The sequence below is a fragment of the Besnoitia besnoiti genome, chromosome II, assembly GCF_002563875.1.
Source record: "Besnoitia besnoiti strain Bb-Ger1 chromosome II, whole genome shotgun sequence".
Lineage (NCBI taxonomy): Eukaryota > Apicomplexa > Conoidasida > Eucoccidiorida > Sarcocystidae > Besnoitia > Besnoitia besnoiti.
This window is the reverse complement of record NC_042357.1, coordinates 217,819-235,013: the sequence shown is the minus strand read 5'-3', so window position 1 is coordinate 235,013 and position 17,195 is coordinate 217,819. Positions and strand designations below refer to the sequence as shown.

The 17,195-nt window shown below is 61.3% G+C and overlaps 2 protein-coding genes across 2 annotated transcripts; one reads left to right on the top strand and one right to left on the bottom strand.

Moving 5' to 3' along the window:
- Positions 1 to 771: 771 nt before the first annotated feature.
- BESB_033630 (uncharacterized protein) lies at positions 772 to 13,164 on the top strand (the record flags this gene model as incomplete). The annotated part of the gene is made up of 16 exons (XM_029361949.1): positions 772 to 2,058; positions 2,297 to 2,473; positions 2,620 to 2,865; positions 3,038 to 3,129; positions 3,468 to 3,636; positions 3,957 to 4,069; positions 4,630 to 4,792; positions 5,019 to 5,157; positions 5,618 to 5,781; positions 6,187 to 6,879; positions 7,097 to 7,810; positions 8,143 to 8,823; positions 9,029 to 9,649; positions 9,959 to 10,508; positions 10,783 to 10,895; positions 11,356 to 13,164. The coding sequence occupies 16 exons, from the start codon at positions 772 to 774 to the stop codon at positions 13,162 to 13,164; spliced, it is 7,731 nt and encodes a 2,576-aa protein (XP_029220914.1).
- Positions 13,165 to 15,455: 2,291 nt separating this feature from the next.
- Positions 15,456 to 16,103, bottom strand: BESB_033620 (uncharacterized protein; the record flags this gene model as incomplete). The annotated part of the gene is made up of 1 exon (XM_029361948.1): positions 15,456 to 16,103. One exon carries the CDS (start codon positions 16,101 to 16,103, stop codon positions 15,456 to 15,458), a length of 648 nt encoding a protein of 215 aa, XP_029220913.1.
- Between the last annotated feature and the right edge of the window lie 1,092 nt (positions 16,104 to 17,195).

Sequence of the window (17,195 nt, the reverse complement as noted above, 5' to 3'; positions counted from 1 at the left end):
TCTCGCAGCGAGGAGACAGATCGGAACGGGTGCTGAATATCCGAGCGAGCAAGAAGCAGGAATCGCCTCTGGGCTGCTGAATAGTCTTCAACTGCGGTGAAGTGTGCTTGAAGTGTCGCATTCTACCTGAAAATGCAATCGCGTCGATGCAAGAGTCCACTTGTGTCCACGGGTTCAGATGTACGTACACTTCACTGTGTGCAGTTTCGCCCGCGGAGTCTCGCGCAACTTCAGAAGCCTCGGACACCGGCTCGAAAAGCCGAAAGAGGCGGCCGTCCGAGAGCGAGTAAGCAGCTCTGTGTTGCCGAACGTTGTTCTCCTCTGACATTTGTTCAGTTGGTGCCTTCGCGACCTTCGTTCCTTCGCCTTTCGCGCTCTTCGGCGCCCTTGTCTTGTTGGTCGCTCCGCCCGCGCATGGAGGGTGCGAGACACGCATGCGAGTCTCTGTTGTCTTCCCTCGCTTTTCCTCCTGCTCTCGACAAACAGACAACTAAGATCGTGTCTTCACATTTGAAAGGATTTTCTGAGGGGATAGCGAAGCCCGTTTAAGATGAAGTAGCCCACACTTTCCCGTCGTCTTTCGCACACCGCGGAACACCGAGGGGGGAAGCGCCGACAGTTGTCGCAAAAGCCTCACTTCCCGTCCTCTTCTCTTGCTCTGCTCCGGTGTCGGTCTCAGTTGTCTTTCCTGTCTCCCTCTTCTCCATCTTCTCGCTTATAGTTCTCAGCGTCCTCGCGCGCGCCTCGTCCCCCGAGTCTCTCCGGCACACGATGTCTCTCTTCGGCTCGCCGACTCCGCGCGCGGACGCGATGGAGAGCAACGAGGAGCGCTCCGCGTCGCGCTCGTTCTCGCGTGCTTCGGCGTCCTCATCGGATACGTTGGATGACGATGATATTTCGGAGGCCGGGCGGCGGCGAACTGGCTCCGCGCATGCAGATGGCGAAAGCGACGCAGAGGGCGCATCCCGCAATGAAAAGGAGGAGGCGGAGAAGTTCCTCTGGGGCGCCTCAGAGGGAGAGGTAGAGGACGAAGAGGAGAACGATTTGCTGGACGCCGAAGACTACATCCAGGGCTCGGCGTCCTCAGCCGCGAACCGCACGACTTCGAGCGCGCCCGCGGGGGCCGCGGACGACGGCGAGGCGGAGACCTACGACGAGGAAGTCCCTTACGCGCCGCGCGTGCTGCTAAAGGACTCCGAGGCGCGCAGCCGGAAGGAAAAACTTCTCCTCGCCGCGTTCAACTCCCTCACTCACACCGAAGTCGTCCACGCGCACGCAGCCTCCGCCGACACCGCCCCCAGCGCGAACCCCTTCACCGCGCCAGCGGAGGGTGTACCTACACCTGCGGCCACGGCGGCGCCGAGTGGCAGCGAGGGCGCGTCCAGCGACGGTCTATCGCGTCGTCCGAGCAACCGCGCGCGGCTGCTGAGTCAACCCGCGTCTGCGCCGCCGCTGCGTCTGTCGAGCTCTTCTTCGGCGCGGCATTCCTGGGGTTCGCAGCGCTCCGCCGTGGATAAGCCTGCACTCGCCCAAGGGGCGCGAGGCGGCTCGTTGGCGTTCGCCGCCGCCGGGCCCCCGCCGGCGCCCACTGCTGGCGCGAGCTATGCGCGGCGGCCTGGCGCCTCGAGCGCGGCCGCCGCGCCGAGCGCAACTGGCACCTTGGCTCCCAAGATGGTGAAGGTGATGAAGGAGATCTTCGGGACGCGCAAGCCGGTCGGGCGCTTCGGGGCGTACGCACAGAAGAGCGGCGGGAAGCAGGCTGCTGCGGCGACGCCAGCGGCGGCGCAGGCCGCCCAGGCGCAGCCGAACGGCGACGCGAAGCAGGCCGGCGACGCGGCTGGCCCCCTTGCGTCCTCCGCGGGGGGCCGCGGCGCCGGCTCGCAGGTTTCTGTGACGGTCACAGACGAGGCGCTGAGGCAGTTGAAGGACATCAACTTGCTGTTGAAGCGCGAAGGCTGCTCTACCAGCTTGCGACGCCCGCGTGCGCAGGAGCTCTACGACTTCGAAGACGGTCATATGCTCTACCAGCACCCGCGATTCTGTGCGACGGCAATCTTCGTAAGACTTCCCGCCTTCCCGCAGCTGTCTCTCGGCGGCTCTGCAGGGATCTACGCGCGTTTTTTTCTTCAGTCCTTCTCTGCGGGCTGCCCGGGGCGCGGGCTGGGCGGCGTCAGTCTTCTCCTTCCGCGTCGCCGGTGTGGTCTGTGCTGCGCAGGTGCGCCTGTGTGTCGCCCTCTCAGACTTCTCACTTCCTTCGCCTTCGCATGTGTGCCGTCTCTCCGCGGTGCTTGCGCAGAGGGAGAATCTCGTCGCGCGGCGCCTGGCGCCGCTCTGGGCGGCCATCGCCGCGCGCTACGACGCCGTGGAGGGATCGGACGACGCCCAGCAGATTGCGCACCAGCAGCACCTGCTGGTGCAGCTGCTCCGCTGCCTCACCTTCCTCGCTGGCCCTCCGCCGCTCGACTGGATTCAGGTGAAAATGCAGAAAAATCACAGAAAAAGTTAGAAAGACTGCCAGGAGGCGCGGGTCGCGTGCCGCGTCCGGGGAGCTTGAGGGCAGCTCAGAATGAACGCAGGCGCGGGGCGACTCGTGTGTTTGCGTGTCTCGCTTGTTCGCAGTACTGGACAAAGTTTGCGCCGTGGCTGGACGAGTTGAAGCGCGTCGACGAGACGCGGAAGAAGGAGAAGAAGCGCTACGAGGAGCTCCGCGCGCGGCGCCGGCGCCTGGGCCTTGAGCAGCCTGAGGCCGAAAAACTCGCAGAGAAGGCCTTCTACGACGACGAGACGCTGTACCAAGACGAACAAGTCAAGCAGGAGCGCCGCCAACGCAGCCGCATCATCATGAAGTACTACCGAGGCATGCAGGTAATCGTAACGAGAAGACTCGCCTGCGGAAACTCAGCCATACGACCAACCGCACGGAGCAGGCGAGGGGGGGCAATGCGCCGCTGCATCAGCACCAGAGTCGCCTTAATCCCTTCGACCACGGACCGAGTAAACTCTAAATCTTCAACTTTCGAGCTTTTATCTCTCTCAGGACGCGAAGAAGGCGCTCTGCTGCGCCAGTCTGTGGCAGCTGCTCTCCTCGGTCTTCATGGATAAGCAGGATTTTCTGGATCGAGGCGGGAGGTGAGAATGACGGAAACGCGAAAGCCTGATAGACGTCGGCAGCAGCTGTGACGCGAGGCGTGAGCCCTGCAGCCGAGTGCCCCGTTCACGTCGGCATTTCTACAGCCTTCCATGACGATTCCGTCGCACGCTGAAGAAAGTAACTCGAGGGAGGCTCGCCGCTGGCGCCCTCTCTTCGTTCCTTGCACTAGAGCGGGATCCGCTTCGGTCTGAAGCGCGCAGGCTTTGCGAGGCTTCACGAATTCATCTTCTTTTCTTACGCGAGTGCGGCAGGGTCGTCTGTTCGCGCGTCTTCAGCGTCAGCGCAGGCGTTGCTCCGCTTTTTCTCTCGCTTGCAGGACTGCGGAGCAGCAGAGGCGTCTCGACGCCTTCGTGGAGGAGCGCGAGGCGCTCTACAGGCGCGAGCGCGAGCTCAAGGCGCGCCTCAAGGAGCTGCAGGATCAGGAGGTCCAGGCGCAGGGCGACGACCAAGAGAGTCTCCTCACGCACCGCCTCAGGCGCGCGTCGGTAAGGCCCCAGTCGCGTATGCGCGCGACTCCAGAGAGAACGAAGGAAGTCCCGATGTGTCGTGGAGGCGTGGCGGAGGCGTGTGGGAAGACAGCGCGCGCGAGCGCCATTCCAATATAGAGACAGAGCGAAGCGTGAGCCTCTGCGAGGTTCAGTTTAGGGCAAGCGCCGAAGCCGCGAAGCCTGAATCACAGCCAGCCTCGCGCGGTGTTTGGAGCACAAGTAAATGAAGCGATTCGAGAGGATAGGCCCAAGCAGGCATCTCGAGGATGAAGACGTGAACGTGTTCGCTCTCTTTGACGTTCCCTTCTGGTTTTCAGGGGGGCTCGAGGGCGGCGCTGGCGGAGGAGGCGCGCGAGACGATGAGCGAGTTGGAGGACGTTCGCGAGCGGATTTTCCAAGTCACCGAGACGCTGCACGACTTGAATCGCTCGTAAGCCGCCTCAGAGGCGTTGGGTGCCTCCCTCAGGGTTTTGCCTTCCTCACTGCAGCGTTCTACAGTTCTGCGATGCCGCTGCTTCGAACACTCGCGCTGCGGCTCGCTTGTCTCCGCTTCTCGCAGCCAAGCGGGGTTTCGGTCTTCATCCGAACCTCTTGTGACTCGTTGCGATGGAATGCCTGTGCGTATCCTGATTTCCAAACCTCGGCAAACATCGGCGTCCCTGTTAAAAATATCAGAGTATTTGCGTATCTTCAGAACGCCCTTATAGCCAGCCGGGACTGTGACGCGTTTTCGCTGTCGATAAGGCTCTGCGACTCCACAGCGAACCGTCTGCTACTCCGAAGAGACAGAAGCCAAGACCGTGTGTGCGTGTGTGACTTGGTGCGCCTGAGAGTGTCGCCTGTCATCGGCCGCTGCCAGACAGCGAGAAGGGAGACGAGCTCTCTGGTGTATGCAGTGTGTATTGAATTTCTTTTTTTGGAAAACTTGTGGAACCACAGAGCCCGAGCAGCATCCCGCGCCGGCGTTGTTGGTGTTGTGTTTGTCTTTAGCAACCGCGAGGACCTCGAGAAGGCCGAGACGCTTCTTCAGAATCTGCGAATCCTCGTCTGCGCGGTGCTGCTCATTCCGCCGTCGCTGCCAAATTCTCTCGCAGTGACGCCTGGCACACAGCTCTCCCTCGTCGCCGCCATGCTTCAGCAGAAGAGGGATAAGGTGCGCCACCGCAGAAGACCAGAAAACGGAAAAAATGAGGACGCGGCATGGAGGGGGCCATAGGCGACGCACAGGGCGAGATTTGTGCCACCTGCCGAGCTGGCGACCCGTTCGGTCTGTGCTCGCCGCGTCTGTTTCTTTTTCGGCACTCGTCCTCCGGCGGTCTTCCCTCTCTGTACAGTATGAGTCTGACGCCTCCTGTCTCATCACGGCCGTTTCCTTTCAGGCGCTTTCCTCGTCTCTGCATCCCCTCGGCGGCGTCAGTCTGCTCCACCTCCTGCTGCGCGACACGCAGTCCGACCTCTTCGCCAAGATGCAAAAGGCCTTCTCGCTCGTCGAGCTCGCTTCCTCCTCCTCTCCCCAAGGTACCACGATATGCATATATACATATATATGCATACATCTATACATGTATTTATATATATGTGTGTGTATATTTAGTTGTATTTATATGTATATGTGTATGACCATGCATGTCTGTGTGTATGCATATGCTTCAGAGAGGCAAGCAGTTCGGGTATCAACCGATATCCAGCGCCTAGAGGCTTTGCACTGGCGCTGCCCTCTCTCTGTATCTGTTTTCCTGTGTGTTTCCTTTGCTTTGCGGGGCGCGTATGTGCCTGCACCTGGCCTGTTTTTTTCGTGGATCTCAAAACGTTTTGCGGAGAAGGCGGAGCTCTCGGCGAGTCACACATCGTGAACCCCCCCTCGCGAAGGCCTCTCTTTCTCTCGCGCTGTCGAGCGCCAGTCCGACCGGTGTCCAACTGCTATCACGCCGTGTGTAGACAGATCACTTCGTGTCTCTGTTTTGTCTCTTCTTTCTAGAAAACGAATTTTACGACTTGGAAAAGATGACGGGAGGCCTTGGGCAGTGGGCGGTCACGCACGTGCACGCCGAGCTGATGGAGCGCGTTTGGATGGTCTTGCGCACCGTCCACGGCCTTCTCGCGGCGATTCCGCCGCTCGCCTTCGCAGAGCTTGTCGCAGAGGTAAGCAGACAGCTGCGGACGCGTGTCCAGCTCAAGGGGTTGTGCTCGCCTTCTCCATACTTTCTTCGTCCGCTGTTTCCCGCGGAGAGAGCGGCCGTCGACGGTCTGGGGGGCACGGCCGCCGCAGCGCCGAGGCCTCTGCTGCGCACGAAAGTTTAGGTAGAGGTGCAGATTGGCTAAGAGTCAGATTGGTTGATAAATGTAGCGAACTGGTGCACAGACAGATAGAAACAGATAGAAAGATAGATTGGTCGATACGGATGCACAGGTAGACAGGTAGATACATAGACCGACAGAGAGGTATCTGCGTACATCGGGATCTTGGGTGTCTATTGTGCTGCGGGGCTCTGTGGTGCGAGAGTGGCGGTGCGCTGTACGCGGCCGGTGCGTGGTTCCCTTTTCCAGATCGTCACTGGCGTCGTGTCCTCCTCCGATCTTCCCTCTGCCTCCTCGTCGTCGGCGCCCTCGAGCTCGTCCGCCGGTGCGCCGTCTTCTTCGTCTCTGTCGTCTCGGCGATATCGGCTGGCGACGCTGCAGGATCGCGCGCAGAAGCGTTCGCAGCGAGCATACATTCAGTTTCTATCGCGTTTGGATCCTCTGAAGGCGCGGAAGTTCCTCCTTTCGGCGCGGGCTGTCGCGGCGGAGCAGCGCAATCGCCGCGCAGCCCAGACGTGCGTCTTCCGCGACCAGCGGCGCTTCGTGAACTACGAGCGCCTCTTCGCCTTCCGCGCGCTCGCCCTACGGCCGTTCGATCTCGAAGAGGAGAACCGGGAGGAGGCCAACCCCGATGCAGAAACAGGCGCGGACGCCGCCCCCGCCGCACGCGAGGAGAAGCCCAAGGCGCCGCTCGCCGCGCTGGCCTCGAAGGCCGCGTGGATGCGGACGGTGTTCTCGAAGGAGGAGGTGCTTTCGCTGCAAAAGTTGGTCTGCGGCTTCCTCGGCATCGACGAGCTGTTCACGGCGCCTGTCAACCCAGATACCCACGAGAACGACCTCTACTGCGGCCGCTTCTACTCCCTCGCCTTCCTCGTCGAAGCAGGCATCAAGGAACTGCTCCGCGAGGTCGATACCGACTACCACTGCCCCTGGGACGCCGAGGTAAAAGAGATAATGCAAAAAATGGTGACAGGATGGCGAGGGGCGGGACGGGCGCCGACGGAGCAGCCAGACAAGTTCCTCGCGGCCCTGTCGCTGTCGCCTTCTCTTCGTGCTGCTTCTTTTCTGCAGGTTTCTGCGTCTCGCGTGCCGCGTCCCGGACTCCCGAGTCCCGTCTTTATTATTCCGTTTTGTCCCGTTTTCTCTCAATTTTCTGCAGCTGCTGCTGAACCTAATCTCTTGGGTGTTCGCTTACGAGGTGACGTACTTCAAGACGGTGAACCGGCTGAGGCTCGCGCGCGCGCGGCCGAGTGGGTCGGCGGCGCTGTTGGATCGCATCGACTTGATTTTCTGCCTGCAGGGCTACGAGACGGCGCTGATTCAGGACTTTCTGACAAGTCTGTTGCACCGCGCGGTTTTTGTTTTGTCGCTTGCGCGCGGCTCGCGGCCGCTGCTGGTCTCCTGTCTCCAGTGCCTGCGTCAGCTGCTCCGTTTGCTGCAAGTCCACGTCCACTCGAGGAAGGAGGAGATCGTGGAGGCGGTGAAAACGCAGCTGGCACTGTGGATCAAGCGCGGCGTGCTGGGCACGCTTGCACACGTGATGAAGAACTTCAAATTCTCTTCGTTCGAGTCCGATGTCTTCCTCTACGCGCTCGAAATCGTCCTCATCTTCGTCTCTCTCCTCCAGGCGATCGGCGGCGCGATCGAGGTCGTCGGGCTCCCCGCCCGCGGACTCGGCGCGCCTCGAAAGGCCGCGTGCGGCAGGGCGACTGCGGGCCTGTTCGGAGAGGATGCCGACGAGCTCAAGGGCTCGGAGGCCTTCCTGGGCGGCGCCGAAGAACCCGGTGTTGGTAGCGGCGTGCGCAACGTGACCGTCGACGACGTCGTGCAAGAGTTCCTCCGCGGCGAAATCATCTCCCAAGCCATGACGCTGGTACGCAGGAGCCTCCAGGCCTGCTAGATCGGGCAGGCGCCCGCGGAGGCCGCAGGATCCCGCAACGAGGCGCAGAAGGCCTGACGCGAACAGGAGAGGGTTCGCGTGCAAGGAAGGTAGAGACGCTCACGAGATGCGCGTTCGCCGCATATAAACATATTTTCTTTTGCGGATGGCAGTTACGTGCAGGCAGCGAGGCGTCTGCGGTGTAGGCGCGTGGCGCCGGAGCTGCTGAAGGGGTTGGTGAGGCGCGGACGCCTCCACTATGCCTTCGTTTCCTTCTGTAAATTGTTGTTGTGTCTCCCGCTTTACTTCTTTCTGTCTTCTTGCAGCTCTCGCACTACTCGACGAACGCGGTGGCTGTGAACTCTGCGATCGTGTCGTTTTTCGAGCTCGTGTTGGCGTACAAAGGATCGCGTCCTGAGAACTTTGTTTTCTTCTTTGACGTCTCCTTCTTCCTGGTTTTCCGCGCGATTCTGAACGACTCGCGCGCGCACTCCGATCCCCGCATCTCGTGGATCGCGGCCTTCGCCGAGGGCGTCGTCGAGCGCTTCTTCCTCCTATGGGGCTGCGGCTCCGAGGCCGCGCTCGAGGGGGCGGAGGTGGCCTCTGCGGACGCGGCTGAGAAGCTCTTTGGCGGCGCCTCGGAGGGCGAGGAGGGCGCGAAGGGAAACAACGCGTTCCTGCCTCTGGAGTTGCTTTTTTCGAAGAAGAAGTCCGCGGGTCGCGGAGGCTTCGGCGAGTCGCCGGCGCTCGAGCTTTTCTGTCCGACATCGGACGGCACCTTCGCCTCGATTGCCTCCAACTACGCGGCGGGCTCCGATGCGCTGCTGCTTGAAGCCCTCGCGAAACAGAAATCCGAGCAGGGCTTCTTCGCGCCTCTCGACGCCGCCGCGGAGTGCAGGCGAAACCTTGTGGACGAGGCAGGCTGTGTCGGCGGCCGCGGCGCCGCAAACAAATTCGACAAACACGAAGACGAAATGCTCATTCGCGAATACATGACCTACCGAGACGTGAGGCCAGCGCAAACGAACTCGAGAGCGCCCAACAAAGAGAGCCCACGGCCTTGCATACAGACCCACAACCATAGACACATATATATATGCATACATATATATACACAGAAATATCCGCACACATGTAGATATTCGCCCATTTTTGTACTCGGTTTTTTTTTCGTGTTTGATCTCGGTTGTCTGCTGGCTGTTTTTTCCCCAGATCAACGACTGGGACAAGTACATCGCGACGACGCTGGGGAAGACGGCGCGGGCGGTGCGCAAGCGGCTGCAGCAGCTCTACTTGTCGAATCCGGAGCTGCTCCCCTCGGACTTCTGCCCAGACCACGAGGAGGAGCCCGCCTCTCCGCGCGACGCCGCCGACGTGCCGGCCGCGTCCGCGGCGCGCGCAGGGCTGCCGCCGCTGCTGGGGTCGGTGCTGTCGGTCTGGGATCTCTTCGAGACGCTGCCGGAGAGCGGTAGCGAGAAGGCGGAAATGGAGTTTGCGCAGCTGCTCAAGGGCCTCGCGAGCAACTTCGCAGACGCCTGCCGCCTGCGCGAGGTCCTCCGCATGGACGCTGCCGCCGGTGCTGCGCGCGACAACTTCCTCCTCGACGACGTGACCGTTGAGGAGCCGATGGAGGGGGGCGTCGCCGCCGTCGCGGTGCTCGCCAGCGCCGAGTTCGCTGGCCTTATGCAGGCGATGGGCGCCGAGAAGCGCAGCGCGCCTGGGCGCGCAGACGCGGAAGACGAAGGCGTCTGGAAGATTCCGCCGCAGCACCCGCAGGAAGTCCTCGAAGCCGCTGTGAAGAAGCTCAAAGAGCTCGTCGACCTGAACCGCGAGGTAAGAGGCCGCAAGTCCCTCTGCGGCCCTCGACGTCGCCGGGACCGCTTGCGCTGCGCCCGACCCCTGCGCCGTTGGCTTGCGGCCGGAATCATACGCGCTGGATTCTCCCTGCGTCTGTGTGTTTGTCTCTTTGTTTTCCTGTTTGTAATTGACTGATTGACTGGCTCAGCGTGTGTGTGTGTGTGTGTGTGTGCGGCTGTATGTCCGTGTCTCTTGTCTCGTATGCTTGCGGGTTCCCCGCTTCCGGTGTGCGTTTTTTCCTCTCTTGTGCCATCCGCGGCCGTTGTTGTGTCTCTGCGTGCTCAGGCTGTGGAGGGGCGCGCGGCGGAGATTCTGCAGCGGGAGGAGGCGCGGGCGACGCTGCAGAGCCGGCGCGTCAGGCGGCGCCCGTTCATCTTCAACTCTGCGGCGCTTGCCGAGGCCCTCTTGAGTCTCCGTCTCCACCTCCAGCGGCTCGAGGCGGAGGAGAAGGAGCGCGAGGAGGAACGCCGCGAGACCGCCTCCGGCAGCGAAGCGGGCGTCCACGGGAGTCTCTTCGTCTCCGGCGCGACCGCGGAGACAGCCGACGCGGCCTCGCAGGCCGCCGCGTCCGCCGCGGCTGGGTCGCCCTTCTACGCACTCTTTGGTGCGCGCTCCGCAGACGCAGTTGTCGCCGATCTCCTCGGAGTCTTCCAGGCCGTTTCTGAGCAGCTAGCCGCGCGCGAAGAGGCCGCGGAGCGCGATCCAGAAGGCTCCCTCGAGCTGCGAGTCGAGCAGTTCGCTTGGTTTGGCTTCGAGGCGATCGGCGAGGGCAGGGACCTGCGCAAGACGCTGTCCGCCATGGGCTGCTTCAGGGACTTCTCTCGGGGCGACGAAGGTGAGCGGAAAACAGAGCAAACGAAAGCCAGGCAGGACGCTTGACACACGGGTACCTGAAGCGAGAGCTAAGGCGGCCGTGCCGCTGCTGTCGCATAGGAAAGAAGCCAAAATTCGAGGCAAAGGCGTAGAGCGGTGGAGGGCCGCGGGCGCGAAGGCCAGCGCTCGCGGCAAGAAGGGTGACAAAGCGATTCAAAGAGACAGGCTGCCGTTCAGCAGGCGAAGCGGCCTTCTGGCCATGTGGACTTTTTTGTCGAGGCGCTGTGTTTTCTCAGGTGAAACAGAAGAAGGCGCGCCGCTCCTGTGGCAGCTGCCTCTTGACGTCGACGCGGAAATCTTCGAGGATCGCGTGGAAGCCCTTCGGAACTTTGCTAGCAAGGATATCGACGTAAGTGCGCTTTGCCTGACCCTTACGGCTTCATTTCGGTCCTCTTCGCTTGCAGCTTCTCCGCCCCGCGGCTCGCATATATATATATATATATATATATATATATATATATATATATATATATATATATATATATATGTAGGACTCACCTTCATAAATACGTCAGTACATATATATATATATATATATATATATACACGCACGCATGCCTACCAGTGTACGTTCTCTTTCTCTGCTATTCAGCGCGGGCGTAGCGGTCACCATGTCTCCTCCCGCACATGTATGCATATATATATATATATATATATATATATGCATACATGTACTTATTTCTATGTGTGTATGCGTCTGCATGGTTGCATGCAGGCCTGTCTCCGTGTAGGCACGTAGTGGGTTTGCGGGTTCTGTCTCTGTTTCGGCGAGCTTGACTGCCATCTGTGCGTCGTTTTCTTGCGTTCAGGAGCTTGACGTGCTGATTCAGGGCATTCGCGGCGACCGGGCGCCTGCGAGCCGCGAGGCGGAGGAGGAGGAAGGCGAGCGCGTGTGGGGCGGCGCGGACGAAGAGGAGGCCCGCGAAGGCTTCTCGCGAAAGAAGAAGCACCGCAGGCGGCAGCGTGACCGCGCGAAGCGCTTGGGAGGGGGAGGCGGCTCGCCTTCGCGGCGTCGGAAGGAGCGCGCGGCAGATCATCCCGTCGTGCGCACGCTAGCGAGCCTCATGCGGAGTGCGGCGCCGCTGCCGAGGCGCCCGACGACGCGGCACAGATACCTGCTGGCTGCGAAGCTGCTTGTCTGGCGCGAGTTCCTGGAGAGCGACCCTGTTCACCGCGACCTGCTCCAGGGCGACCGTCCGCTGCAGCGCCTGCTGGCGAGTCTGCGGCGCTGGAACGCGGAGCGCGAGGCCGTCGTTGCGGAGGCTGCCGCCGCGGCAGAGGACAGCGCCGACGAGGCAGAGATCCTCACGCAGCGGCAAGTCCCACACCTCGTGCTCAGCGCCGCGAGCGGGCGCGAAGAGGAGCGGGATCCTGGGGCCGTCGCCGATCCCGCGGAGACCGAAGAAGACGGCGCAGAAGGGGGAGGGGACCGGACGCGGGGCGAAGAGAACGAGGCGGGCGGCGTCCGCTTCCGAGTGGTGCACGGCGTGCTGCCGAGCGTCGCGGCCGGTCTCTGGGTGTGCGCGGCGCTGGGTGGCAAGCCTGTTGAGGCATCGGAGAACCGCGAGTTCGTCTGGCGCGCGGAGGAGACCGCGCTGCCCTCCTCGTGGCTGCGAAAGCAGCTGCGCATTCTCGAGCTCGTCCTTCTGAATCCACAGATGCAAACTGCCGCGGGTGTGCAGGTCGAACTCCGCCTCATCAAGGAAGCCATGGAGCGCGAGGAAGACAAACTCCGGCGCAGAAAAGAAGAGGAGGAAATGCGGCGACGCAGCGAAGACGAACGCGCAGAAGAGGAAGAAGAGGAGGAAGAGCCGAGAAGGTGCAGCGAGGCGCGACGCAGCGACGCCGCAGAGGCCGATATGGAGGACCCCGGCGCAGGGTCCGACCAAGAGGAGGACGGTGCAGAAAAGCCGGCGCAGAACAAGCGACACGGTGAGGAGGAATCCGAGAATGACCGCGACGCACGCGAGGACGAGAACGACCAAGACGACGACTTTGACCTCGTGCCTGAATCAGCGGACACCGCCGCTTCCCCGCAGGCTGCGTCTGCTGCGGAGGCGCCCGGCGAAGAAGGGCACTCAGAGCTCGACGAAGAAGACTACAAAATGTTTTTACCGGTCTCCGACAACAGTCTGTCGGAGGACGACGCCGAGGGCTCGCTGTTTGACGCCTGGGATGCGGTCGGGAGCGAGGGCGAGGAGGAGACGCCCCAGGGCGCGCACGGAGACACCCGCCGGAGACAGTTGGGGACAAAGGAGGCAAGTGGGCCTTCCGACCGCGGTCGAAGCAGGGGTACGCGGGCGGACGGGGGCAACGGCGAAAACGAGTTGCTTTCCATCATCGACGATCTCCAGTCCCTTGAGAACACGCGCCGCGGTCGGGCGCCTGCGGCTCCGGTGGCGCCAAGCGGAAACGGCGAAGCCGAGGGCCGGAGGAAGCGCGACCGAGCAGAAGGGCGCGACGACTTCGCGGCAGAGGGCGCCTCGCAAGAAGAAGACATCGACAGAGTCAAGCGTCTCATGCGTGGCCTGGAAAGCACCTTTGCTGAACTAAAGGAAGTGAGGAGAAACGTCGCGTTGCCCCCCAAGGCGGCGCTTCAGCTGGCTGCAAGAGTTTGACGGTGGTATGCTCTAGATTCGCCAGTGTGTGGAGGCGCCGGCCAGCGGCAGTAGGGCGCTTCGAGGTCGATGCATCAACGTGCGTCTTTATGTCGTGCCTGTGCGATCCTGCAGATCTAGCCCTGTAGGAGGCGTTGCGCTGGGTCGCGTCTGCGCGCGCGAGATGAAGAAAGAAAGGTATGAGGAGGATGCGTACGTCCGGAAGGCGAGCGAAGCGAAAAGACGGCGCGCAGAGCGGCGCACCTCGACGGCACACAGTCCACAAAAGCCCGGGAGTTCCGCGGACGGCGCCTGTAGGGGTTCTTGTTTTTCCGCTGCGTCTCAGTGAACAAGATCTTACCAGCTGTCGCCTGCAAGAATCGGGTCGGATTTGTGACAGGTCTCTCACACATGTCCGAGTAGTTCTCGGTTTCGCTTCCATGTCTGTTTCTTTGTCGTTTCTTGGCGTACGGCAGTCAACTGTGTTTTAGTGGTTGCACATCTACGCAGGCGGCTCTCTGTTGCTACTTGCGATTCTGCGTAGTGTGGCGGGCAGAGCCAAAGAGGATCCAGTCCCCTCTTCTCTTGCTCTAAAGGGTCTCCTGCGTGTCTGCTTACCTGCTATCCTTGCGCTGCATGCTCCCCTGCTCTATACCTCTAAGCACGTCGAGCGTCTATCCCCGTCCCTTCACGTGTCTACATCAGTGCATACATCTATGTCAGGGGGTGCACGTGCGCATGTGTAGGTGTGTGCGGGGTCGCTACGCGCCTGTCCGTTTGTCCGCTGACTGTGTTTGAAGGCTGGGAATGAAGTGTCTTTGGTTTATTTGTCACAGTCGCTGAGAACAAAACCTCTCGCCTCTGGTATGACGGCGGCCCGGATGTCAGATCTCTGTAGGCTCTCTTTACACTTCGGCACTCTCACCAGCTCTTTCTGCCTACATGGTTTATTTTCTGTTTCTGCATCGCTAGTTTTTAGCGGCGTCGCGACAGAATATGTACTCCACTACGGGTGTCCAGTCCACAGTCCCACTCCTCCTTGCTTAGCATTCGAAAAAAGTCACACATTTGATGGAACCAACTGCCATCGAGCCGCCACAGCCGCGTCCACAATCCCACCATAGCAAATGCGGAGCTGACCTCCGCAGGTCGCCGACTCCCCCCCGTTCTCGGGGCTTGATGCCGCTTCACATGGGCTCCCCAGTTCAGACAGACGGTGTTAGTTCCCGCTACGCCCGACGAGCATCGACACGCACTGAAGAGGGGGGAGGAGAGGAGGGCATGTGTGTACCGCAGCGTCGTGTCTCTCCTTTGAAAGCCGGGACACGTTACACGTCTGTCGAGTCTGTTGCACTGAATTACCGAGGTCCTCACGATTATATTTACAACTGTAAACCTCGCGCGTCGTAGCTCGACGGGTTTTCTCAGGTGCGGTTGGCGTGGCCGCTTTCGTCGCATTCTTACAAGCCAAACACACGGCATGTGGGCCTCGAAAGCAACCGCAGCTTTGTCGAAGAGACGCCCGTCGCGCCACGGCTTGCATTCAGCCGATCCGCGCAAGGAGGCCGGCGTTTCTCGTCCCTGTTGTGCGTGCGGGGGTACCTCGGTGCTGCGAGTGTGGAGAGATGTGTAAACGTATGCCGCGAGGCGGAGTCAGCTTGACGAAACGCCGTGGCGCTCTGCCTATTTGGTTGTGTACTGTGCCACCGGACGCCCGCTTCTTCCATGGGCAGACTCGCGGCTCCGGCGTCGTCAGAAAAACCCTCGTGTTCAGCAGCGCCTGTCCGATTCCAGCGTCAGCGATGGTGTGGAGCTGTCTGTGGAAGGTTAGCTCTCGTTCCCCCTGGCGTAGTTTATCTTTGGGACATATTTGGCCACGAGGGGGATCATAGGAAAACGCAGCACCCCACTCTGATCCAGCGTCCCTGGCGAGCGTTCGCCTTTGTGGAATCGCAATGCATCTACGCTGTTTGCGCCCGCGACAACCGCGAGGAGCGCTCCTGAGGCGGCTATCGTCTTCCGGCGTCCCTTTATCCCTTCCGGACGTGGACCCCCTCCTCCGCTGCTGCGCGAGCGTCGAGCGGCTGCAGTTTGCCAGCTTGGCAGCTGGCGAACAGCAGCACCATACCCTGTGGACTTGACCCCACAAGACTTCTTAATGGTACTCCCGTCGTCATCACAAGCCGCAGATACCGCCCCCCTCTCACTCGCGCTGAAACGCTACACGGCCTCTACACCGGCTGCCGGAGACCTCTGCGTGGCCCGGCGCCTTTTTTTCTCAGCCGTCGCCCTCAGCGAAGCTCCCTCCCCTTCTACTCCGAAGCAGCGCCCTGCGGATAACTCTCCTGGCGTGAACTCGTGCCGGCAGGCCGTTCCTCGTGAATGCGCGACGGTCCCTCCTCTTGGCCAGATTCTCTTTGAGGTCGTGCGGCTCCTCCGAGGCGTCGCGACATGAGAATTGCAAGCGTCAGCAACGCTGTGCCAACAAGCACGCCGTAGCCGATTAGCCTGTGACGCCGACGAGTGCCCGCAGACGCGGACTTTGACGGCACCACGCCCCGAGCGTGTCGATTGGACGGAGGCGGCCCAGCGTCCCGCGGCTCTTCCTCAGCTGGCGGGGGACTGTCGTACAACCCCTCCAAATTTGCTGCGTCGTTCGAGATTCCCCCATCGCCTGTCGCGCGGCCTTCCCCCGCCGCGTCTTCATGCTGACGTCCTGCCGCCTCCTCAGCCTGAGCTGGCGATGCGCCGGCTCCTGCGTCACTTGTGTGACGTGAATGCGTTGCGTGGGTTGCGGTCGGCGCGACCTCAGTCTCGGCGGCGGAGACGCCTGCAAACGCGCTCGGGAGTACCACCATCAGGACCAGGAGGCCTCCGCAGCAGAGCGCGCCTGGCCTACGGTGCAGCGGCGCATGCCGCGCCCGGCGGGCGGGCGGCGGCCCAGCTCCAGGATGCAACATTGCTTAAACAGGCATGAACAAAGTATCGTAATCAATAAAATTGACAGCTGAAAGGAAACGCAAGACGTCTACAAGACGAGACCGCACGACCGCATGGACGCGGACATTCGCCACGACAACACCACAACAGGGTTCTACACGCTCAGGTGAGACGAGCGAAAGGAAACGCACCGGCGAAAGTCTACCCACACAGCGGGAATTCATGTTTTCAAGAAAGCCGGGAGAACAACCCGTGTGCAACAGAGACGCGGGCGCCGGCGCTGGTTGTCCACGTGTGAGGCGCTCACGCGCGGAGGTGCTTGCGCGACGCACACTACACCGGGACAGAGTGCTGGGAAAAAAAGAGACGCCACCGAGGAGACACCAAGTACCGCGGCGAAAAGACATTACTTTCAGGAGCATACCATTAAATTCGATGGTCGTATGTGTTCACTCAAATCGAACAGCATCAAATGGTGGATTTCCGTCGTCCCGTAGATTTCCGCTGAGCGACCCGGAGAGGGGTGCCGTCGCCGCAGCGTACGTCCGCAGCACGAAACAGCCTGTCACAGAGTTACGATTTATCGAGTTGCCGCGATGAGTTGCGAGACGCAGTGTGTCCCGGCGGGGGCGAGGAGGTCAACAACAAACACGTGGCCGCCGCGTAGGAAATCAAGTCCCTCGCTTGCGGAGTCCTTCCACACGCACAGCTCATACTGGCGTCAGAGAGGTCATCTGTGTGCTGGAGGCAGTCCTCCACGACGTACATCAACCGTGGGGCGCGCCCGTGTGAAAAAGGAAACTGTGAGATGGGCTCTTCCCAGAGAGGCTAAACGACGGCGGGCGCCACACTGGCGAGCCCAGCGGAAAAGCCGTCGCTCTGCAAATTGTTCAAGGCCGCACCCGTGCCTCGTCTAGCTGCTTAGGAGCGCGCGGCGCAGTCTCCGTCTCCTCTCCAATACCGGTAGACAGACAGACAACGGAGTTTTCGAGCACCGGTTTCCACGGGCCTGGCGCTGCAGATGCTAACGCGCTATCCGTCATTGGTCCTTCGAGCTGCGCAGGTTTCACCGACACGGGCGGCTACTCAGCGACAGACGCCGAGCCCTATAA